General features: G+C 37.0%; 1 protein-coding gene across 1 annotated transcript; it reads left to right on the top strand.

Annotated features, from left to right (window-relative positions):
• The first annotated feature begins 137 nt into the window (after positions 1-137).
• Positions 138-26,707, top strand: LOC125658132 (MOG interacting and ectopic P-granules protein 1-like). The gene is made up of 4 exons (XM_048889272.2): positions 138-299; positions 13,894-14,027; positions 14,628-14,717; positions 21,683-26,707. The coding sequence occupies exons 2-4, from the start codon at positions 13,898-13,900 to the stop codon at positions 25,330-25,332; spliced, it is 3,870 nt and encodes a 1,289-aa protein (XP_048745229.2). The 5' UTR covers positions 138-299; positions 13,894-13,897; the 3' UTR covers positions 25,333-26,707.

The following is a 26,707-nucleotide window of genomic DNA, read 5'->3' as shown; positions in this document are numbered from 1 at the left end:
GCCCAATGACGGCAATTATGAAGGTTGTGACCTTCACGAAGTCGCATCTCAAGTCATCACGTGATAAAATGACGTCATAACATATATTTCCACGACTCGAAGGATTTAACGCTTACTGAAATCTGATTGGACGATATGTCCTTTTCCGACATGACGTAGGCAACCAACACGTTTTGCAGAAAAAGGGGACAGAGTCACGTGACATGGAGTCGGCCATGTTGTTCAAACAGGATTCATTGTTGATGGATAACAGATTTTAGGAGTGAGCTGTACAAGACTAATCCAACGAGTCACTGAAGGTAAAGTAGTAATTACGATGTAGGGTAACAATTGACTGTTAATATTTCCAAACTCATCGCTATGTAAACAAATACGCGTGAGATTAAATCGGTGGTGGATCGAAGGGTTCTCGTGTTGTGGCGGTAAAAGTATGGTGAACCAACCCTGCTAGCACTAATGAGGGAGGTTGTTTTGTGTTGTTTTTATTTAATAAGTTCATTTTACTTCATTTAAGACATAAGGGAAAAAAGAAATGTGTATAAATTCCTAATCAGGAAATTTTATCACTGGTTAGGAGAAATATAGTTTGCATTTTCAGTAAATCGAAAGAAGGAATCTTGTACCGGAAGTTATGTTTGGCGGAATATGGCTCAATTAGCTATGTTGTAACCATTGATTTTTTGTAGAGAATAAAGATTGAAAGTAATTAATGATGTACACTGAACTTACAACTTGAAAAATAGAAGAAAAAAACATTGATAATTAAAAATAACCGCGGGGAGGGGGGATATCATCTAATGGCAAGATTTAAGTCTTCATCTTCTCATTCACTATAGCCCTAAAAAATATTTGATGGACCTGTCTAAGGGGCGATGAGATGATGTCCATAAAATTCAGGGCTCAAAACTTTTCAGCCAGCTGGACTGATAGACAACTTGAACATTTTCTATCATCCACAAAGAAATTAATCAGTCTGCCATTTAACTGAAACTTTAATTTAAATAAGTGAAACAATACAAGACATTTATTGGTTTAATCAAAAACAAATTTTTAATGCCGTTCAAATGAACTGTTCACACATGGAACAAAACATCAATTGTTTCTCTTGGTGAGACCGCAACCATTTACCCCGGAAAGTTCTCCTTTTCCCAAACCCTGTCATGCTCTTTCTTCCTTTTGTCGGAATCATTCCGTTTTGATTAATTTTTTAGGGCTCAAATGATATGCCTCCTTCACGTTACGATACATATATTTTGCAATGCTTATGCCATGATTCAATACTTTCAGTACAGTACAATTTACAGAAGAAACCAGTAATAACATTGAAGAAAAATTTAATTACCAATATTCAATTCATAATTTCAAAAGCAAAGTGTTCCCAAACTGCCAAATGGTAAGATGCCTGTTGACTCTGTAGCTGAAACGGATAAAGTTCATTCGTCAGACTTAAGGCAAACAACAGTCTGAACGTTATTTGATGTTATTTAACTTTGTCCCTCATGCAGATAAAAATAATAAGCATAGGCCGAGTCCGATCTATTTTACTGAAATCGTTTGTAATAAATGTATTGAACCGAAAATCGAGGCATTGAATCGAGTGTTAATAGGGGTGGAAATTAACAGTTGCCCGAGGCGACCAAATTTACGATCGGGTGGATTGTTTTACGTTTAAATTAGCCCATTTGGGGAATTGACTTTGAATCCCAGAGTCATTGTCTTAGGGCCAAAAAAAAAAATTTGTGCGTTTCGGGTAATATTGTTGAAAAAATTAGGTAGGTAGGGATTCTTTTTTTATTATTATTATTATTATTATTATATATATATATATATATATATATATATATATATATATATATATACACACTGAAATATAGATAGAAAATCATAGAATATTATTTTGTATTTTATAATTTAACTCCAACATGTTTGATAAACATCAGACAACTAAATTTTACAGAATTTCATATTATTTTAATTTTTCATTTTCTCTTCATTCCTGCTGTGTCACAAAACCTTTAAATTACAGAAATATCGGTGTCAGAATTATATTATCCAAAAGATTTCCCATTCCATAGTTTCTCTGAAGATGACATGTCAGACAGATAGAAACATTTTAAAAGAGTATTGTTTAAACAACAATTATACATTGATAAAATTATAAACATACCAAAAGTTTCTTTGTATCTTACAATGCTAATTATCCATTTTTCCTCTCTGTGTGAATATTTTTTGCTCCAAATATTGACCAGGCTAAAAATAAAATTATGTTTGTTTCCCCTTGCCCGTCTGGGTCCAAAAAAAAGGCCCGTGTCAAATTTTTTTTTACCCAAAAATCGCATTTTTTTTTTTTTTTTTATTTCCGGAACAAAAATCGTTCTGATATATTAAGTACATCTGTTTCTACTAAGTCAAGAATAAATGTTTTGGTTTTGTTTTCAATGTTTTCTTTGAAAAGATGTAATGTTTCTATGTAGGTATTCGTAAAGTAAACCAACATATTGCATTCACACTAACATGTCCAAGAATATGAATTATAAATGCCAGAAGACATGTCAATCCAGTGACCAACATAAAAATAAGCTTGACCAATACATGGCATACTCTTCTGATGTATAGTATTGAAAATGACTATCGGTGCTCTGAGGTGCTTTTTCATAGGTGTTTCCAACAAAAAATTTCCCAAAAAACACAAAAAAAAAACCCTGCCTGCCTGGTCTGTTTCAAAAGTCAGACCCGGGGGAGGGGAAACAAACATTCTTTTAAATAATGGCCCTATGGACGCACCTGGGTCAAGATTATTGCACTATAACCTATATGTAAATAATGGAGGAAATTCGAACCTCGAATGAATATTTTTCTCTGAACAATGGTGTCTATTTATACATTTTGTTATGTTTCACAGAACACTAATTTATCCACGTTTTTTTTTTTTTTTTTTTTTAGACCTAGTCAGTTTTAAATTGCTTCATCTTAATCAACATGGCCACACCCAGGTACACGATCGCTGGACTGACTTAGCAGTGATTGGGATAAGCACGCGCCCTGCGCCATAGTCTTATTGAATTAAAAAATGACGCATAGGTATTGAAAATGCTGCGTCATTGTGGCGCAATATCATTGAAATACATAGTATGAGGTTTTCCTCCACTGACTTCGTAGACATACAAACTTTTAAACTTTTGAGCTGTTCCCCCGCTGAATCTATTGATTTAGTGCTTGAAAAATCTTTATTGCTGTAGTGCTTTTGTAATGGTAAAACTTTTTGGTCATTTAACCGCAAGTATGACTTATTCGATTACCTCATTATCTAATCAAACAGGAAAAGGTTATTTGATTGGTAATACCTTTAAATCGTAAGTTTAATGTGCACGGACTGAAGATGCCACCAATTAAAAAAATTTCCTAAGCCCGACAAAGGGCAAACTTATTAAATTTCTCCAGAATCTGAATGACAAACCAGTAGACACTGTAGATGAAGCTGTTGAACACGAAGATGACACAGAAGAGCCGAAAGAAAACAGAAATGTGAAAGTTTTCTTTTATCAAATATGTTCAGGGTTCCAAATTACCGCTCGCCCACTCGCATTGGCGACTAAACTTTGCTTGTGGGCACCCAAAATTTCCGTTCTCGTCGCCCACTTGGCGACTGTAATTGTCCGATCAACATTTTTCTTTCCGACCGATCCAAGTCCTATTATAATTGAAGTTCAATTTCCGGTTGAGGTTTTGCCACTTGGCGAGACATTCCTGGGGTATCAAACCTTCCAAAATGTATTTAAGGTAAATCGATCCTCATGTGATGTCATAGGTTTTTACAGAAACCTTTATTAAATTAAACTTTGCGCAGGATAGAAATATATATTTTAGAGGAATTTTATTTACTGAATAAAATAAAAAACCTGGTAAACTATTGATAGTCAAAAAGTTTCTATTTTCCATAGAAAATCGATTATTTATCATGAAAAAACAATTGTCAAGGGCAATAACTCCTATGCTGGTATTTCCACCTCTGTATGTCTATTATTCAATGATTTCCCTGATGTCCACAATTAATTCATACGCATTAATTAATTAGCGACTTTTCTTAACTGTTTACATTAAAAATTTGCTATTTTAACAAGTTTTTATCATATTTATTATTCTGTTGAACGAAAATGTGTGATTTTCTGATGTTGACATATACTTCTGTTTTTGTATGTCTGACATCTTTAAAAAGGTGGCAACATATACATTTTCTTTGGTTATTAATTAAATTAGACTATAATGAGTGGAAATTAGTACAGTTTTTGCACTTTCAACCATTATTATTGATAAGTCACATGAGGATGGAACCACCTTAAACCAGAAGTTGAACAACGCAAGGGTTACTTCAAACGAAGAGAAAGCGTCTGCTTTTAACCAAAGTGGAAAGAAGGTGAGAATATGGCTCAATGACGGCGAAAAGGGGATGACGTGCTGTGTGTACAAAACATGACACGAAAGGTCCAATCGTTGTGACAGCTTGCCCAAGTTATAAACTTGCCAGCATCGTAAAACTGAGAAATTTTGAAAAAACATAAAAAGTCTGAAGAAACGTGTGTTTAAAATCAGGTGCCGCGAAGATCATAAAGTCCATGAACTTTGATATTTTTGCTAGGTTGACGAAATGAGGGTGGAAATGAGAGAGGTATTTGAAAGAATTACGGAGAAGGAAACAGAATTTAAATATTGATATTTTAATTTTTTAAATAAATTTGCAATGTGATCTGATGTTTCTTTTTCCTTGTAAAAAAACCCATGTTATTAAATTTCATGATATGTGTGGGCTACTAAAATTTCATGTGGGCTAACAGGATTTCTTATTCAGGCCCCACTTGGCCCCTAAGGTATTCAGTCGAAGTTGGAACCCTGATGTTGTTGAAGAAATATATGCCCGTATCAGTATACTATTCCGTCAGTTAATAAGAAAATAGTGATGTACCGATTATCGCTGACTGTCGATTGTCAGTTGCCAGGGTCGAAATTAACTTTTTCTACCACAGGCTAATTTTAGCCTGTGGATAAAAAATCCACAGGCTAATATGAAAACTTACAAGCTAAAATAAAAATAATGAAGCAGCAGTCCTCTTTTTTCATGTTTTGTTTTAAAATAAATGATTTTCCCCATCATTACTGAGCCTAGTGGGTCAACAGGCATCGTTTGGACAAGACCCTAAGTTACGTATGTCATATGGTATGTTTAGTTCTCTTGACCATGGCACCTCTCATCCACAACCTGTTTACCGCAGACCTGTCTAGATCCAATTTCACGCCACATCAGGGGTGTCACTAGTGATTTTTCAAAGCCAATCCCGGACTCATGGTTTATAAGCAGCACGATCACGAGTCCCGTTTACTTTTTATACCCCCCGCAACAAGTTGTGGGGGGGGGGGGGGGTATACTGGAATCGGGTTGTCCGTCCGTAGACGCAATGGTTTCCGGACTCTAAAGCATTATCCTTTCCACCTACCGTCACCATATTATACATATGGACTACCCATGGGATGAAGATGTTCCCTATCGATTTTAAGGTCAAAGGTCAAGCGCACTGGACATCGAAGTAGCAATATGGTTTCCGGGCTCTAAAGCGTTATCCTTTCCACCTACAGTCACCATATCATACATATGGACTACCCATGGGATGAAGATGTTCCCTATCGATTTTGGGGTCAAAAGGTCAAAGGTCAAGCGCACTGGACATCGAAGTAGCAATATGGTTTCCGGGCTCTAAAGCGTTATCCTTTCCACCTACCGTCACCATATCATACATATGGACTACCCATGGGATGAAGATGTTCCCTATCGATTTTGGGGTCAAAAGGTCAAAGGTCAAGCGCACTGGACATCGAAGTAGCAATATGGTTTCCGGGCTCTAAAGCGTTATCCTTTCCACCTACCGTCACCATATCATACATATGGACTACCCATGGGATGAAGATGTTCCCTATCGATTTTGGGGTCAAAAGGTCAAAGGTCAAGCGCACTGGACATCGAAGTAGCAATATGGTTTCCGGGCTCTAAAGCGTTATCCTTTCCACCTACCGTCACCATATCATACATATGGACTACCCATGGGATGAAGATGTTCCCTATCGATTTTGGAGTCAAAAGGTCAAAGGTCAAGCGCACTGGACATCGAAGTAGCAATATGGTTTCCGGGCTCTAAAGCGTTATCCTTTCCACCTACAGTCACCATATCATACATATGGACTACCCATTGGATGAAGATGTTCCCTATCGATTTTGGGGTCAAAAGGTCAAAGGTCAAGTGCACTGGACATCGAAGTAGCAATATGGTTTCCGGGCTCTAAAGCGTTATCCTTTCCACCTACAGTCACCATATCATACATATGGACTACCCATGGGATGAAGATGTTCCCTATCGATTTTGGAGTCAAAAGGTCAAAGGTCAAGCGCACTGGACATCGAAGTAGCAATATGGTTTCCGGGCTCTAAAGCGTTATCCTTTCCACCTACAGTCACCATATCATACATATGGACTACCCATGGGATGAAGATGTTCCCTATCGATTTTGGAGTCAAAAGGTCAAAGGTCAAGCGCACTGGACATCGAAGTAGCAATATGGTTTCCGGGCTCTAAAGCGTTATCCTTTCCACCTACCGTCACCATATCATACATATGGACTACCCATGGGATGAAGATGTTCCCTATCGATTTTGGAGTCAAAAGGTCAAAGGTCAAGCGCACTGGACATCGAAGTAGCAATATGGTTTCCGGGCTCTAAAGCGTTATCCTTTCCACCTACAGTCACCATATCATACATATGGACTACCCATGGGATGAAGATGTTCCCTATCGATTTTGGGGTCAAAAGGTCAAAGGTCATGCGCACTGGACATCGAAGTAGCAATATGGTTCGGTTTGTCATGCCATTTGTTTTTTACACTCAGAAAAGAGGTAGTTTATACCTATTACCAACACCCTTTGGGAGATTGGGGTAAGCGGGGGGTATTCTTAGTGAGCATTGCTCACAGTACCTCTTGTTTTTGATAATCGTCTACGTGGTGAGCAGTGCACTCGTGTCACCACTACAACCCGACCTCAATATGAAAATAAGAGGAAATTCAATTGTATTCAATTCTCGCATTCATGATGTTTCAAAGAAAGATAACTCTCGCAAAATTTATACATATATATCACCGATGATTTTTTCCCCTATACAATATTTGTTCGAATTGCAAAATATATCTAATTCAACTTAAGCAATGTATATATATAATGATTAGGAAATAATGGTTGAACACATTCTTCTAAATGAAAGAAAAATAACATGAGTTACCTTCCTTAGATTAACACAAATTCTAATAAGAACTCTTTTTATGCATATTGTTTTTGTCCTGTCTGTAATTCTGTCATTCTGTCTGAAACTTTAACCTTGCTAATAACTTTTGAACAGTAAGTGATAGAGCTTTGATATTTCACATGAGTATTCCTTGTGACAAGACCTTTCCGTGGGTACCAACATTTTTGACCCTGTGACCTTGACCTTTGAGTTTGACCTACTTTTTGAAAACTTTAACCTTGCTAATAACTTTTGAACAATAAGTGATAGAGCTTTGATATTTCACATGAGTATTCCTTGTGACAAGACCTTTCCGTGGGTACCAGTATTTTTGACCCTGTGACCTTGACCTTTGAGTTTGACCTACTTTTTGAAAACTTTAACCTTGCTAATAATGTTTGAACAATAAGTAATCGAGCTTTGATATTTCACATGAGTATTCCTTGTTACAAGACCTTTCTGTTGGTATTGAACCTTTTGACCTTGACATTTGACCTACTTTTTATTTTATTTTTTACATTGGTCATAACTTCTAAATGGTAAATATTAGAGCTTTCACATTGTACATGAGCATTTCTTTTGACAAGATCTTTCTACTGGTACCAAGATATTTGCCCTTGTGACCTTGGCCATCTTCGGAATTGACCATTATCGGGGGCATTTGTGTTTCACAAACACATCTTGTTTTTGTTTTTCAAACTCCTTTTGAATTGTGGAAAAATTAGCGACATTTTCCTCAAATTGGGAAAAATCATTCATAGTTAATTAAAATGGTAAAGATGCATAAAATAATCAAATAACAATTTTTTTGTTTGCGGTTTATTTCAGATCTGATTTAAAATCATAAAAGAAATCATTATTTAACATTAAATATGTATTGGAAGTCACACCTTGTATAGATATTATTTACTTTTTCTAAGAAATACTTGTTGTCTAATTTCAAAATAATAAATTGTTAATTCACCAGCATTTGTACCCATAATCTTGTAAATATTATATTAATAATCAAGTTTCCAGAATCTCTCTCCTGTTTGTATTTTTCAGATTTTAGTAAAACCCTATACTGTTGGCTACTTCCTGTTATTAGCCTGACCCTACATATAATGGCGGTCAAACTAAATTGTCAACAATATGGCTTAATGTGTATCTGGAAACTATATACTTCGCTGCATATCTGCTTATATGGATGCCTCTATTGTTTTACATATTCTTTACAAAACCTTTTGCATGTGCAGTGGTTTGGAGAATAAAACTGAAGAAAAAAACATATTTACTCTTTGTCAGCAATGTACGGTAACCATTTTTTTAAATGGCCTAATTTCCCTAGATTTGAAATTGGGAAAAACATATATATATATATAATTGGGGGAAAAATAACTAATTTTAGTGAGGGGAAACAGCCGAATATCAGTGGCATTTTGGCCCCAAAAAAATCACTGACTTCATACAAATGTTTATTAGGCTAAAGACTACCCTTGCAATTGGTTTGAATGATTTTGTACATGTATATTCTTGTGGAAGTCCTATTCTTCCACCGAACAGTTCTTTATAGTTACTTGCACGCTTTGACATACTACAAGTAAGATATAAACATTGTATGAAGTATAGTTTAGACGTTCAGGTAAATTTGTTTGAATAAATGACTTGTGGCTTTGAACACTCTGTACAAGTTATTAGTGCACAGGAGTTTTGGGTTGAAAAGAGTGATGGATCATTAAATTTTCTTGATATGTCGCAGGAACTGCTACTGGATCAAGTGTGAGATAAAAAAAAAAATAAAAACATTCGACTACGAACAGGGTCTCATTTGGTGCTAGCCTTCACTTCACGTCCGCACGAAGACTGTCCGCCTTCCTATCTGTGGGTGATGCGCCTTGAATAGGTTCTTTAATATCGATTTGTGCAAGACAGTTGTCATAATATTTATGGGGTTCTGATGCTGGCATTTATGTAACATTATTGCCGACACCGAAGCAGCTTCAAAAAGATGTGCCGCCATTGTTGTCCTCAGTATTGTTAACTCATACCAAAATGATTTCGGGTAATAATTCGTACATCGATAAATTGAAATCGTAAAATTGAAAAAAATTATATATAGGGTTGGTGAATATATTTAGGGTCAGTCGGGTGACAGGAAACAAACATATTTTTTATTTTGGCCTAATATGGATATTCCTGCCGTGACTTAATTAAAATCAGAAATGGCTGACGAAGCTGAATCATCCGATAAGATTGAATATTATTTAAAGTCCCACTTAAGAATCTTTCACTCATATGGAGACGTCACCATTGCTGGTAAGGCCAACGACAAAAATTGTTGAGTTTCAACTAACGTTCCAGAAAAAAATAGGGTAGGCCACCCGAGGGTCATAAAAAATATGGGGTCGGTAGGTTTTTGTTTTTAGCTGAGTTGCGTAGAAAATCTTGACTTTTAAAGTGGCGAAGGATGGGCGTCCAGTAGGGCTGAAACGATACGAAACATATTGCAATACTTATGCCACGATTCAATATTTTCAATACAATACAATTTACGGAAGAAACCAATAATAACATCGAAGAAAAAATTAATTACCAAGAATCAAAATCTTAATTTTAAAAGCAAAATATTTCCAAACTGCCAAACAGCAAGACACCTGTTGGCTCTGTAGTTTAAACTAATAAAGTTCATTATTTTCATCAACCTCAACGCAAACAACATTCTGAACTTTATTCAACGCCATTTTGTCCCTCATGCAGGTAAAAATAATAAGTACAGGCCGAGCCTGGTGTATTGTACTGAACCCTGTTTGTATTAAACACATCGAACCGAAAATCAAGGCCATGAATCGAGCATTTATATTGAACAGTATCGATATTTCAGTGATTGTTTCAGCCCTAGCGTCCAGTCGGGTAAGCAGGCGGCGTCCACAATTAGCTTGTCCGGTCTCTAACTTTCATACTTTTTGGTGCATCTTTGTGAGACTTACATAACATGATCACATCCAAAAGAGGAAGGTTCCTATTTATTTTGAGGTCAAAGGTCAAGGTTATTTTGTCACTTAATGCCATAGATTTGAGCTTGTCCGGTCTCTAACTTTCATACACTAGGGGCATCTTTGTGAAACTTGCTTAACATGATCACATCCATCTTTGTGAAACTTGCTTAACATGATCACATCCAAAAGAGAAAGGTTCCTATTTATTTTGAGGTCCAAAGGTCAAGATCTCTTTTTCACTATACTGTAGATTTGAGCTTGCCTCTAACTTTTATACATGTACTTGCAGTTGCTGGTGCATGTTTATCAGAGTTCAAATCCTGATAATCCCGTGGGGATTCGGGTTGGAATAGGTCCTCAGTACTAGTGATGGGCAATCGGAAAAAATTAATCGATCGGATTAATCGGATGTACCTTTTCGATCGATTAATCGAATTTTAATGATTTCAAATTTATGGCATAAATATATCAAATTTACTCTATGTTTTACCCTAGATATTAAGTTAATTAGAATAAAATCATTAGATTCATTGTATATTGTTTACGTCTCTCTCTTGAGAATGTTTCACTCATATGGAGACGTCCAAAATCATAATTAGAAATTTGAAGTTAATAATCCCATACTTTCGATTTTATTTTCCCGGGATAAAAATAGATCTCTCGACTTTTGTTGTTCTTATGGGATCCGGGTTAGAATAGAGCCTCATTAGTCATTACCCCTTGCTTGTTGTAAGAGGCAAAATCCGAGGCCCCGTGTCACAACAGGTGTGGCACGATAAAGATCCCTCCCTGTTCAAAGACTGTAAGCGCCAAGCATAGGCCTAAATTTTGCAGGCTTTTACTGGCAATGGTGACGTCTCCATGTGAGTAAAAGATTCGCAAGAGAAACGTTAAACAATATTCAATCTTATCGGATGATTCAGCTTCATCAGCCATTTTTGATTTTAGATAAGTCACGGCAGGAATATTCGTATTATTTTTAAAAATACCGACGTCTTCGATTTCAAAATGACAATCGGAAGTCGGCGACAATCGGTACCCCTTGCTTGTCGTAAGAGGCGACTAAATGGGGCGGTCCTTCGGATGAGACCGCAAAAGCAGAGGCCCCGTGTCGCAGCAGGTGTGGCACAATAAAGATCCCTCCCTGCTCAAAGGCCAAAAGCACAGCATAGGCCTAAATTTTGCATCCCTTCACCTGCAGTGGTCTCCATATGAGTGAAAGATTCTCGAGAGGGACGTTAAACAATATTCAATCCAGTGATTTTTTAAAGCCCATTTTGGGCCCGAATTTCGGCCCTTTCCCCTCCAAAAAATTGCCAATTTTCCCCCAATTTAGCTTTTATTTCCCAATAATAGAATTATGAAAGTAAAACGTATTTGAAAAAAATAAACATTCGATGTGAATTATATACATAAGATTTAACAAAGATTTTGGGAATGATGATTTGGATAGAGTAGTTGAACATTTTAGAAGGTTAAAGAAAATTTGATGCGTAAAATAAAGATAATATAATGTTTGATATGATTTTAAAACTTTTTAATGATAAAATTGATTTTTCCCAGTTTGACTGAAATGTTGACAATTTTTCCCAATTCAAAAGCCACAGGACCCTTGTAAAAAATGTAGAAAAATCACTGCAATCAATCAAATCCTGGTGACATTCAAGATTCATGTTGCTTTTGAAATCCAAAGGTCAAGGTCATTATCACACTAAATACCTATTGCAGCTATTCAAAGCTTCATACTTATAAACTATATTAAATAGTGCATGTTTTTTCTTCATAAATACAAGCATGCATAATTTTCCAAACTGCAACTCGGCCGTTTTTTAGCAATTTTTTCCAATTTAACTTGCACTTTTTCCAATAATAAAAACTGATGAAAACGCATTTGTTGAAAAATAAGTTCTGTGTGAATATTTTATGTACGACATGACAAAGGCGCATCAATTCTAGATGATTTAGAAAGATTACAGTCTATGCGAAAGACGTCGGACCTGACCGATGTGCAGTGCCTCAGGTCCGACGCATCATTTTTTACACCGGACCGGAATGTCTGATGTCTCAGTGTCCAGTTTTGAGCTTTACTATTTTGATGCGGAGTCATTTAAATGTTTGTTATAAGTAAAAAAATAGCACACAAATCCAAATACGTAAATGAATGTGATTAAAACCGCATGGACTGTCTAAAGTATTATAAGGGAGGGATCCCTGGTATAGTATTACTAGTATAATAAATAAGATTCCCTTGGTTTTGCATTTTCACGTGTTTCACTTTTTTACATTAGGTTTTTCGGTCTGACAAAATTTGGTTCGGTCCGGTGTGTTCATTGATTACACAGGACCGAATGTCCTGTGTGGTCTAAAAAACTTTCGCATAGACTGAGATTAGTCGAAAATTTTAAGAGCTTAAAGAAAAGAAAGTTAAATATGTAAAGTAAAAGAAGAATGACATCAATTTGTGTTTGATTTCTTAGTTGATATGCTATATTTAGTATATTTACAATAATGACTAGGTTTTCCCAATTTGATCAAATTGTTGACAATTTTTCACAATTTGAAAGCTACAGGACCCTTTTGAAAAATGTTGTAAAATCACTGGCTGAGTGTTGGTAGATTGCGTAGGACCTTTGCCTAAGACTAGGTTAGGGAGCCACTACTTACTATTTTTGGCAATTTTATACAGATTAAAACCTCAGAATTAGTTTACAGATTTTATTTCTGAAAAGCTTCTTAAAGTCCCTGGAACCCCTGATCGCTGGGGGGAGGACCCCCGGACTCCACTTCTGCTTTGTAGCTCATCTGTAAGTGAGCTTTTCTGATCAGATAAAAATTTGTTCGTTGTCTGTCATCGTCTATGTTGTAAGCTTTTCACATTTTCATCTTCTCCAGAACCACTGGTTCAATTTTAACCAAACTTAACACAAGGCATCCTTGGGTGAAGGGCTTTCAAGTTTGTTCAAATGAAGGGTCATGCCCCTTCAAAGGGGAGATAATCACTAAAATAGGATGGGATCATTTAAAAATCTTCTCAAGAACCAATGGGCCAGAAGAGCTGGAATATACATGAAAGCTTCCTGACATAATGCAGATTCAAGTTTGTTCAAATCATGGCCCCCGGGGGTAGGTTGCGGCCACAATAGGGGATCAAAGTTATACATGGGAATAAATAGGGAAAATCTTTAAAATCTTCTTCTCAAGAACCAATGGGCCAGAAGAGCTGAGATTTACATGAAAGCTTCCTGACATGGTGCAGTTTCAATTGTGTTCAAATCATGGCCCCCAGGGGTAGGTTGGGGCCACAATAGGGGATCAAAGTTTTACATAGAAATTTATAGGGAAAATCTTTAAAGATCTTCTCATGAACCACTGGGCCAGGATAGTAGAAATTTACATGAAAGGTTCCTGACATTGCAGATTCAAGTTTGTAAAAATCGTGGCCCCCTGGGGCCACAATAGGGATCAAAGTTTTTCATGCGAATATATGTATACGGAAAATTTTTAGATATGGGCCAAGGTGACTCAGGTGAGCGATGTGACCCATGAACCTCTTGTTTGAGTATTTGATTTATGAATAATGATTGTGAACTTGTAGGATAATGGAGAGGGATGGAACCAATGGAGAAGTTGACCATGGTCCGATTGAAGTCCATGGATCATCCATCCAGCAGTCTCTGGCCACCAGGAAGGTCATTCAGCTCAAGATAGACAACCCCTTTATAACCAATGGTATCCTGTCGTGACTAATTTTAAATTTAGTTGGTTTTTAATTTTATAGATGAATTATTTTATATATATATACACATGCATGATAGCAGTCTAAGGGAATTTTTCACCTTGTGTTGTTCTCACAAGTACACGCTCAGTCACTCAATCAGATTTCAATTTGTCTAATTGAAATAATGTTGTTTCCTGCCATTTCAAAGAAGTGAAGGAATTTATATTCACTCAGATTTAAAATCATCCAGTTAGAATAAGGTGAAAATAAAATGGAGGAGGGAAGGGGGGGGGTAAATTTACCTTGTATACAATACCTCTTTTGTGTCATATCACTCCTTTAAATATCAACATCATATGTATTAGAGTCAGTAAATTGAGAACCAATGAGAATTAGCAATATATAAACAAGAGGCTGGGTTTAGTATATTGCATGTCTGATAGTAACATCACATCATCTATATCAATAACAATAATAATATATATATGACACAATTACCAGTAATATTTAAGGTGAGAAATGGTTGGAAGGTAGCAAAGCAGTATCTGTCTTTGCCCAAGATGCAGACTTTATAAAAACTTGGGTTGAATAATTTTGTGTGTGTGTTGTAGGTGATATGGATGATGAAGGTGATGACCCGTTCTGTATAAAACCATCTGTGACCAGCTCCCACAGAAATTCTCATCAGGAGACGGAGAAAGGTGAAAATTACGTATAGAGGAATAGTCATAATGAAGTTTTCTATTCATTTTTCAGAAGGAGGGGGGGTGGGGGGGGGGGGGGGGATGGGATATTGCCTAAGCAAATGAGTATTTTGGTGCACCACTCAGCCATAGTTTCAAATATAAGTATAACCATCTTTAAACTTGACATTTACACATGCAATGTTTTGAAAATAAAATAACTATAATTGAACCCCCTGAATTTATAGTAATACATTGAATATGTCAGCAAGAGTATGTACCTGTAAATACAGCCATTTTGGGTAAAATATTTGGAGTTTTACTCGCATTATTTTGTAAATTTGTGGGGGGGGGGGGGGGGGGGGGGAGTGTGTGTCCCTCTAAATCTGTCATTGCAATTTCTGTTATGACATGATACGTGCCTCCATAATCAAACATCTCAAGGGGGCTAAAACGAATCAAAGAGAGAAGATACCAGAGACGTTTAAAGCATTCTACTGGGGGTTCAAACTTACTTATCCCTCAAAGAGTACATCTGAGAGTGGCACGTTTCCCCCCAACCACACCTATGAAAAATAATTTATATCAATTGAGTAAAATTTAACTAATTAAAATTTATTTTGATTTAATTACCTATTTTACTGCATTTTAAATATACCGGTTGAGATAAACAATCCCAGCTGCATGCTGCACATGAACAAATGATATGCACACAGAGTGGACATGTCCAGTTACTTTGGAGAGAGTTACCCAAACATTGCAATCTGGTTTATTTTTTAAAGAGTCGGTTGGTAGTAATGGAATAATTTTAGCCATGATAAAGCACTGAGAGCATTGACTTCCTACTTTATATAATTTTGGGGGGGGTACCATGATATATGCAAGATCCATACTTGTGTCGATTCTCATAAAAACCCAAGCTTTGAGCTGATGAGTTGCCATCATCTTTTGAGTATCAGTAGTTCTGTTCTGAATTCATACAAAATAATTATGTCAGTCATTATTGGAGACATTTGTAAACAAGTGAATGTTTTTCCAATTTGATTTTTAAGATTCTTTAAAAAAAAACCACACCCCTGACTCAATCAAGAAATTCTATTTTGTTTCCATTAACATTTTCTTACCCTCTCGTAGACATTATTATACCCCCCGCAACAAGTTGGGGGGGGGGGGGGGTATACTGGAATCGGGTTGTCCGTCCGTCCGTCTGTAGACGCAATGGTTTGCGGGCTCTGAAGCATTATCCTTTCCACCTACAGTTACAGTCACCATATCATACATATGGACTACCCATGGGATGAAGATGTTCCCTATCGATTTTGGGGTCCAAAGGTCAAGCGCACTGGACATCGAAGTAGCAATATGGTTTCCGGGCTCTAAAGCGTTATCCTTTCCACCTACAGTCACCATATCATACATATGGACTACCCATGGGATGAAGATGTTCCCTATCGATTTTGGGGTCAAAAGGTCAAAGTTCAAGTGCACTGGACATTGAAGTAGCAATATGGTTTCCGAGCACTAAAGCGTTATCCTTTCCACCTACAGTCACCATATCATACATATGGACTACCCATGGGATGAAGATGTTCCTTATCAATTTTGGGGTCAAAAGGTCAAAGGTCACGCGCACTGGACATCGAAGTAGCAATATGGTTTCCATTTAAATTCTTTAATGGCTTTTTTCATCGCATGGAGATGCTGTGTTCCTAGATACCTTTTGGATCATAATACTGAAGTTTTACCTATTTCCAACACCCTTTGGGAGATTGGGGTAAGCGGGGGGTATTCTTAGTGAGCATTGCTCACAGTACCTCTTGTTTCAACTGTTTTCGATTTTGAACAGCATCCATACTCAACATAACACTTCAAATATTGCGCAGTCTGATTGCGTTACCACCTGGAAGTTGTCCTATTCTCACTAAATGTTAGAATACAGAGAGAGATAACTCACGTTTTCGGAAAGGCCTATTAAGTCATACTGGGTCTTATACTATCAGTAAGTTGTTCTGAATAAATAAATTAAGCGACGTTCGACTTATATTAATCGTGTGTGAGAAAATGGCATGTTCACAATCATCTTCCAGCATTTAAGTGAAGAAATTTCTCAGATTGATGATATTAAAGAAAAGCAATATAGAGAATAGATAGAAATCTGAATTAAAAAGAAAATGTGAGGTGGCGTGACGATTCAAATTTATGGGTTTAATTAAAGATGGTACGGTCTGTACCTTGTGTCAGGAATTCAGCACTATATCCGCTATTGCTGGCACTCGTGTCTTTTTGTGTCGCCTGCGTTACGCAGTGGCGACATATAAGGATCACTATCCATCGTCTGGCGTCGTCACAAAAAGTTTCTGTCACAGTTTTCTCAAGAACCACATGGGGCAACTCCCTGATATTTGGCACAGAGCATCAGTGTGGCCAACTGTATTGTGTAAGACATTTTCGAATCTGTCGCTTATCAACTTCCTGTTTGCCGGGACTTAGAATTTTTTACAGCAAAAAAATTTCTGTCACAGTTTTCTCAAGAACCACATGGGGCAACTCCCTGATATTTGGCACAGAGCATCAGTGTGGCCAACTGTATTGTGTAAGACATTTTCGAATCTGTTGCTTATCTACTTCCTGTTTAGTGACAAAAACCATTTCAATAATTTACTTTTTCAACATTATACGTGATATATTACATATAGAATGAACTAACAGGCGACACATGTCTTCCGGGGAAGACTTAATATTGCGTTTTACCAGTAATAACATTTATTGAATTGATAGCATCCATGCAGATTAAATCATTAAAAATCTTCTGAAGAATCACTGGGCCAGAAAAGTTAACATTTACATGAAAGCTTCCTGACATAGGGCAGATTCAAGTTTGTTAGAATTGTGGCCCCAAGGATAGGATGGGGCCACAATAGGGGATCAAAGTTTTACATATTAATATATGGAGAAAATCTTCTTAACAAGAACCATTGGACCAAAGAAGTTTACATTTACATGAAAGCTTCCTGACACAGTGCAGATTCAAATTTGTAAAAATCATCGCCCCTGGGGGTAGGTTGGGGTTACAATAAGGACCAAAGTTTAGATGTGAATATATATGGAAAATCTTAAGATATGGGCCAAGGTGACTCAGGTGAGCGATGTGGCCGATTGACCTCTTTGTGTTTAGTTCAGAACGAGACGTACATGGTGTACTGGTGGACTTCCCATATTACAATTTTTACTAACAATATAAAATCTATTAGCTTTATGCAACTTTTTGTGATGACTGAAGTAAAAGGCAGCAGATATATTAATGGAGAGAAATTGGCCATTGTAAAGCTAATTTTAAATCATTTGACTATAGGGGTTTAACTGGGCAATTTAGTGACTAATTCAGCAATTGGTGTGTTTCAGCTGTTTATTAAACTAAAAATATCCAACCTCCATGATATGGGCTATTTTCCAGCTTTCCCCCACTTTGACAGCTCATCCTGGACTCCATGCCAGTGAACCGGAAGTTACACCACAGCAAATTTTTTTAGGTCAATAAATATGTAAGGGCTATTCCAGAAATAAATACATGGGGGGGTCGGGAGGCACCTTTTGTATATACCAAGCACCCATAAAAAAATAAATAAAAAATTACCCCATGACCCATCAAATTGATAAACTCATTTTACAATGACCCATCTAATTAAAAAAAAAAACTAACCAGACCCACCACAAAAATATTTTTAAAAATGAAAACGGTACAAATCTCGCGAGGTTTTCGGGACAAACATTCTAGTCAATGACGCGGTAATGCCTGTGCGACATTGTATCACAGTAGTTCTGAAGAAACGATGTCACATCAACAATCAAAGGCATCTATGGCGGGAATGTTGGAAAGATTGGGAGTCCAAACGATACTATTATCATGAAATGGGTATGGATATGTTTTTCCACGAATCGTTCGTCTTCTAATGTAGCCCGCGCCCGGAGGCCTCTATATCACCATCACACTGACTGATAAATATAACGCATCGGTACCCTCGTATAAATCAACTAAGGTTTGCCTATTTTTATTAGAAAACGGAATACCTATTGGTTTCAAAATATTCCCAAAATCAATGCACTGTAAACTGTAATAATCTACAGAACAGAGTTCGCCGCCATCACGTCCAAAGGGACCCTACTAAACGCGCCTCTAATTTGAAGAGTGCCGTAATGGAAAGTTATGCGCTGCAAAGAGCGACAACTCGAATAGTTCTATGTTATTTCCGATTTCGAAAGCACGTTTTCAATTTTCCCTCCGACGTTTTGTAACCAACACGATAAGAGCGACAATAAAAATATTCTGAAAACTTAACACCCACGTGGCACAAAATAAAACAATAGAAACTACCCACTACCCATAATAAATATTTTTTTAACAGTCCAACCACGGACCAAATAAAATATGAAAAAATACAACCACCCACACAAAAAAATATCGTTGCCGCCCGACACCCCCATTTGATCATTTCTGGAACAGCCCTAACAGTCTTGTTACTTATGATACTGTATGCTAACCAATAGCTATGTCCTCTGACATATATTAGAAAAATAAAAATAGATTTATCAGAGAGGTTTTAAAAAATCTTTCTTTCTAACAAAGATGCATTTCCATATTGCTTAATTTAGCTGTATGGACATCGTTAATGACTTCATTCCAATTTTACACCTTTTGAACTTGAAGTTACCTGCCCCTGGCACTCATCAATACATAAAAAAATATTGGAAGTTGTTGACCATTTCTTTAATCATGTTTAAAGTAAATCTATAAAATCTCTATAATAGATTAATTCATCTTGGTCTAATTGAAACTTTCGTTAATTATTATGTACCGTATATACTCGCCAATAAGTCTGATTTTTGGGAGTCAATTTTTGGTCCAGAACTCTATGTCCGACTTATAGGCGGGTCCTAAGAAGATTGGTATTTTTCTAGGTGGCGTAATGTAGTATTTTTTAAACAACTCCGACGATTATCATGGACTACCACACAAATGATTATTGTTCACAAATATCTAGACATATTGTGTTGTTTATATATTTTAAAATTATGTGTAAAGTACAAGTATTTACATATTTTTATCTTGTTAAAAATTATTTACTTACTGGTAACTAATACTTTCAATTCAACTGATCTATCGTTTATCGGTAAAATTGAATTACGAATCCGATTTAATATTGAAATATTGATATGTATACCGGCTGAAATATATTTCATAAAAGATTAAATATTGTTAACAGATAATTTAGATCATCATTCTTGACTCTTAAAAACTCCATTGTTGATACATTGAACCCCACAATAAGCATGCCACTAAGTAAACACAGTGTCAGGTACTGGTAATTAGGAGACCATAATTGCTTAGGTAATCAAGGGATCATTGTCCATAATAGATCAAGGGTTGTGTTTAAACCCCAAACAGATATGGCTTGGATATTGAGCACCTCATCATAATTATTAATTTCTCAAAATATTTTTTGAAACATAGGTAAAAACACTAAAGCATTGACTTGAAATTGTCAACTGATTCTGACAAAAATTTGTACCGACTTGAAAGCGGGTCAATGGCAAATTCCTTCAAAATAACCTCAAAAAATACAACCGACTTATAGGCGGACCGACTTAAAGGCGAGTATGTATGGTAGACTTAAAAAATTGATTGTGAAGCACTTGACTTTCGGTTTACTGACTTTGAGTCCCAGGATGAGCTGTCAAGGTGGGGAAAAGCTGAAAAACGGTCCATAATTATCATGGAGTTGGATACTTTTAGTCAGATAAACAGCTGAATCACCCTGGTTGCTGAATTAGTCACCAAATCACCCCGCCAAACCCAGGAAAAATTTTGTATGGGGAGCTGCCCCCACCCCCATCCCTATTCTGTTGCTATCTTCAATAATGTGGTGTTTTTTTTTTAGCTCACCTGAGCCTTTGGCTCAAGTGAACTTTTCTGATCAAAATCTGTCTGTTGGTGTCATTGTAAACTTTTCACATTTTCATCTTCTCAAGAACCACTGGGCCAATTATAACCAAACTTGGCCAAAAGCATCCTTGGGTAAAGGGCTTTCATGTTTGTTCAAATGAAGGGCCATGCCCCCTTCAAAGGGGAGATAATCTCAAAAATAAGGTGGGGTCATTTAAAAATCTTCTCAAGAACTGCTGGGCTAGAGGAGCTGAAATTTTCATGAAACCTTCCTGACATAGTACAGATTCAAGTATGTTCAAATCATGGCCCTTGGGGGTAGATTGGGGCCACAATAGTGGATCAAAGTTTTACATGGAAATATATTGGGAAAATCTTTAAAATCTTCTTCTCAAGAATTAATGAGCCAGAAGAGCTGAAATTTATATGAAAGCTTCCTGACATATTGCAGATTCAAGTTTGTTCAAATCATGGCCCCCTGGGAGTAGATTGGGGCCACAATAGGGGATCGAAGTTTTACAAAGAAATATATTGGGAAAATCTTTAAAAATCTTCTTCTCAAGAACCAATGAGCCAGAAGAGCTGAAATTTACATGAAAGCCTCCTGACATATTGCAGATTCAAGTTTCTTCAGTTCATGGCCCTCAGGGGTAGATTGGGGCCACAATAGGGGATCAAAGTTTTACAAAGAAATATATTGGGAAAATCTTTAAAAATCTTCTTCTCAAGAACCAATGAGCCAGAGGAGCTGAGATTTACATGAAAGCCTCCTGACATAGTGCAGATTCAAGTTTGTAAAAATCTTGGCCTCCAGGGGTAGGTTGGGGCCACAATACGGACTAGAGTTTTACATGCAAATATATATGGATAGTCTTCAGATATGGGCCAAGGTAACTCAAGTGAGCGATGTGGCCCTTGGACCTCTTGTTTAAATAGAAGATGGTGGATGATTTTTTCTTCTTCAGATTTTTATATCAATGAATATTACTAAAACAGGATTTTATAATAGAAAATGGCTAAATATATATTTTATTTGTTCAAGATGCTGAGCCAGACAATACAAGTAACTTGGCACCTTCCTCAGCTGAACGGGACAATGTGAACTGTAAAGACAAAGAAAATGATGCATTTGTGATGAAATCCAAGCATAATGGACCAATGTCTAGTGTGGATTCCTTCCTGAGTAAAGAGAAATCTTTGCCCAATGGTGAATTTCTGACAGAAATGAGAGTTGATTCTCCTCCAGTTAAAGATGCTGAACTTGTACCCGAACTGAACAATGACACAAATAAAATTGACAACCTTGCCAAAGACAGTGATATACATGTAGGTAATACCTCGGAGAAATCTGAGAGCAAAGTGTGCCCAGAATTACCTGTAACAGGACATTCCGTGGAAAGAAGCAACCAGATTGAGGAAAAGAAATTCAAAGACTTGGAAAATGTATCTATAGAGGAAGACGTGGAGCATGGCAAACTGTCTACCAAACTGGATGTGGAATCTGCAAAGTACCTGATGTCCATGGACAGTAAGGATGGCAGTGATGTGGGTGCTTCTCCATCATGCTCGGACCTGGTGGAACTTGATGACTCAGTCAACAGTGTGACTGAAGGAAACTCCAGCTTTTTGGAGAGTAACATTAGTGAATCTGTTCAAAAATGCGTAGCTTTATCTGGTGAGGAAGAATCAGGAAGTAAAGAAATTACACGAAATGTGAAAGTTACTGAAGAAAATGTTGAGTCTGAAATGATTAAGGACATGGGTGATCATGATCTTAAAAAATTTAGTGGAGAAAGAGGTCAGGAAGACAAGGAAAAGGTAAAAGGAGAAAGTGGTCAGGAAGACAAGGAAAAGGTAAAAGGAGAAAGTGGTCAGGAAGACAAGGAAAAGCTAAAAGAAGTAAGTGCTCAGGAAGACAAGGAAAAGCTAAAAGAAGAAAGTGATCATGGAGTTAAGGGAAAGATATGTGGAGAAATGGATCATGAAAAAGAGCATGCTAGTGAAGAGAGAGTGAGGAAAGAGGAAAATATGGAGACTGATAAGGAAGTCAAATCTCAATTGAAACAGCAGGAATGTTCACTTAACGAGGTCAGCTCTGAAAAAACCAATTCTGTTGAAAATGACTGCAAAGAAGGTATAAGTGAAAAGAGTAGAAATAATGCAAACATGGGTGAAGGCTTGACATCAGAGAAAGAAGAAAAATCTATAGAGACTGTAGATAAAGTGAAGGACATTGATGGATCAGACATTTTAATAACCATCAACGAAGACAGTGATAAGGATGATGATCCTCCAAATGACAAAAAGATCAGTCTTAACCCAACTCCACACACTCAGCAGATGCCCAGGGTGACTAGTACTTTGAAGGATGATGTTGTGATTGTAGACTTGTCTGATGACCGGCCATCACAGCCAGTACCACCCGCACCCCCTGCAGGACCAATCAAGCCTGGCATGGTCACTGTCGGACAAAATGGACAACAATATGTTCAGCATGTAATTCACTGCCTTGATGGTCGTAAGCAAATAATCCAAGTCCCGATGACCACTTCTGCTGTCATGCACCCCCCTAAAGGCACAGGGTTGTATACAAGCCTGCTCAACAAAGCTGTTGCAAATAGTGTTAGCCATTCAGCTCCGAAACAAAAGCCTGAGGTCCAGGATTTCATTCATCCTGATGATCTCATCCCACAGTCCAGTTGGGAACAGCTTGCTTTAGTTCAATTTGAAGCTTCACAGAAGAAGTTTGATAATACATTCTGGAATGGTAGCTGTCCAGTGAAGAGTGATATTAGTTCCATGACAAAGTTCCTTCAGGACTTGGGAGGGGACATAGTGAAGCAGTCTGCATACAGTCAGATTGTACATGTACAGGGTAGGAAGTGTGACCAGGGAAAGTTAGGAGACAAAGAAAAAGAAAACTTAGAAAGAATGAAAAAAGTGGTGAAAGAATTAAAGGACAGATATAAACACTTAGAATTAAACACAGAGAGATGTGCTGGTTGTAATTTTGTCACAGAATCCAAAAATGTGATGGCATTTCACAAGGAGCATCCACACATGGATCCCCCATTAGATGCATTCGGAACCCTGAAATGTCCGCGAGATGGCTGTGAATTTTCCACAACAGTATCACCAGAGGCCTTTGCTGTTCACATGGAAAAAGAACACTCTGTGAAAGCCAGGATATACGATAAACCAGATCCTTACAAGTGTCATCTTTGCTACTTTGAAGCAAAAGCAAAGAGCTATTTGACAAGACATAGATTTAAATGTGATAAGCAGTTTAAGCTTAGCCAGAATCTACACCCGAATTACACAGATATCAATTACTGCATGAAAAATATCATGTATAAGTCACAAATTGAAGCAAAAAAAGCACGGACTAAACCGGTGCCACCGGCTCCTAAACAGCCTATACACCCACCACTGATCAGACCAAAAATTGTCATGACAAAACCAACAGCACCCATGATGTTACAACAAGGGCCCAGAAATACCCAGGTTCCCATTATGATACCCTTAAGTCAAGCCCAAATGGGCCATTTCACTTTGCAAAGAGGGGTCAGGCCTGGGACGCAGCCAGTTTTGGTGTCCATGAGCCAGAATATGGTAACCAAACCACCACCACAAACTGTTGGAGAACTGCTGAAAAAACAACAACAAGGATTAGGAAGGCCTGTGGTACCGAGGCCTAGTGTCCCAGCAAGTCAACAGGCAGGATTTGAAGTTTGTGAAATTTGTGGGGGCTATGTCAAAGATCGAATGTCCTTGCAAATCCACTTCTATTATGCCCACAAAGTGGATCTTCCTGCTGTGATCTTTCAAAAGAACAATCCACAGTTCAGATGTAATGTGTGCCAAGCACCTTTCTGGACTGCTATGGGACTCACCAAACACAGACAAAGCTCAAGACATTTTGATACTGTTATACAAGGACCTAAAACAGAGGTCAGGTGCTGGATTTGCTTTCAGCAACCCGAGAATCTTTATAGTCACTTGCAGTCAGCTCATCAGATGACCACAAATGAGTGCATGATACTTAGGCGATGCATGTTTTGTGCTATTCAGACAAGGACAAGAAAAGATCTAGAGATGCATATGGCCTCAGCACATGGCATTCTCATCAAAGGTGCTCCCACAACAGCTTCTGCTGCCAGTTCTCATCCCACTAAACCGCAAGGTGTTAGGAATAATTTCTGTGTTTTCTGTTCCAAACAATTTCCAGATAATACACAGCTAACGCTGCACTGTTTAAGAGACCATGCAACTTGTTCAGGGTGTGGAATGGTCGTGGCTAGAGCAGCAGACCTTGCTAAACATGTTTGCAAGTCTGCAGGACGCAAATGTCCCATCTGTGGATTGAAAAACCTAAAACAGGCATTCTACAATAAACACATTCGTACCCATGTAAAAAAGTGTTCTGTGAAAATAAAGCGGTTGACTGAAAGACAGATTGAGAAGGCCATGGGTAAAGAACGAAAAGCAGAGATGGATCTAGCAAAGCAAAGAGAGATTTTCACCAAACTAGAGTCTGAGATCTGGGATGAGATTCAGAGTAGGCGGAAGCGAGATGAAATGGACACTACAAGCACAAATTCTAGGAAGAGAAAGAGCAATGAAAGTGACAAATCGGCAAATAAGAAGGTCAAGTCTGAGGGCAGTGAAAATGATGTGGTTGTGGTGGAGTGACTGTCGCATTAAATATTGTCAGGGATTTGTTCTCCATCACAAATCATGGTACATTTTCTGTCAAAAAATTCATGGTCATAATCCATAAAAAATAATCATGGTACATAACATGTTGGAGTGTTTTACTATGTAAAATTGTGTTTTATGAATTGAATTAATGTTTCACAGTAAGTCTCCATGTTTGTCTGCATAAAGTGTGGATAAATGTTGTACACATTCCTTTTAGATAGTCAACAAACATTCAGAACTCTTGATTCAAATGAACTGGTAATTGCTATGTAAGGATGTAAGTATCAGTCAAAGGGAAACTAATCTTGTGATGTTTCAAAATAGAAACAAGCAGTTTGCTCTTTGGCTATGTATTTATATTCTGCCATTGTATATCTCAATTTATTGGGTATGTGATCTGTAAAACATCATTCTTGATTACGTACAATTGTCCCCAATATTTTGAACTACCCACATTAGATACTGGTATCTTCAGCATCTTTGAATGCCAAATTATGTTTTCATGGCTTTAATTTTGGTCTATTCTCTGGTTGCAGGTAGACAGTAATGTTGTTATGTATGGAAAATCTCCTCACAATTGTCAATTTGGGGGAACAAGCCACATGTTAATACAAATTTGCTTTTTTGGCTGAATATTTTTGATTTTTACATGGCAGGATGACGATATTTTAATTTGAAGAAGGATGTTGTGGAATATCTATTTTAATTATTATAGTGTCTTTATATTGTTATTCAGTGAATATTTTATTGTTTTTCCAAGGAATCTGATAGAAAGCACGATAATATGTGCTGAATTTTTATGATCGTTGTTAGTCCTTCAAATTTTTTCTTTATTTTTCCATTTATACAACTATGTATTTTGAAGTCAATGACTGAATACAGTTGTTTGTCTTTAAATCTTCTGTATAAATATATTGACTTTTTAAGTGATTTGATTGAATTAAGCGGTAAGTTTTGTTCTTTCAACATATTAAAAACAAACTGGACTATTATTAACTACATGATAAAATTGACAACTCTATGTATCAGTTTATTTGGTGCTCATGTATGTGAATGTTGGCGTATGGATATATATTCTTGTTTTGCGTGCTATGAAGTCATAGCAGAAGTGATTCACTAGTCTTGTATTATCTTTATCTCTTACTTACTGGATGATCTCGAACTTATACAGAGAACTCTACATTTTGAGTTTTCCTTCATACAGATGGCTTTGTTATTGCAATGTGGTATTCCTCTACATTGTCCCCTCTGAACACTTTTTGAGTTTATAATGTGAATTTTTCCCCCTAGGAACAATTTGTACAGTAGAGATGTTGTGAAACTTGTATATTGTCATGGTATCTCTTATTAAATGTTCAGAAATGTT

Source organism: Ostrea edulis, chromosome 1, assembly GCF_947568905.1.
Source record: "Ostrea edulis chromosome 1, xbOstEdul1.1, whole genome shotgun sequence".
NCBI classification, from domain to species: domain Eukaryota; kingdom Metazoa; phylum Mollusca; class Bivalvia; order Ostreida; family Ostreidae; genus Ostrea; species Ostrea edulis.
This window is presented reverse-complemented; position numbering and strand designations above follow the sequence as displayed.

Coding starts and splice junctions, on each gene's coding strand:
- LOC125658132 (XM_048889272.2), top strand. CDS start 13,898: ATGGAGAGGGATGGAACCAATGGAGAAGTTGACCATGGTCCGATTGAA. Junction 14,028..14,627: donor CAACCCCTTTATAACCAATG/GTATCCTGTCGT, acceptor TGTGTGTTGTAG/GTGATATGGATGATGAAGGT. Junction 14,718..21,682: donor TCATCAGGAGACGGAGAAAG/GTGAAAATTACG, acceptor TATTTGTTCAAG/ATGCTGAGCCAGACAATACA.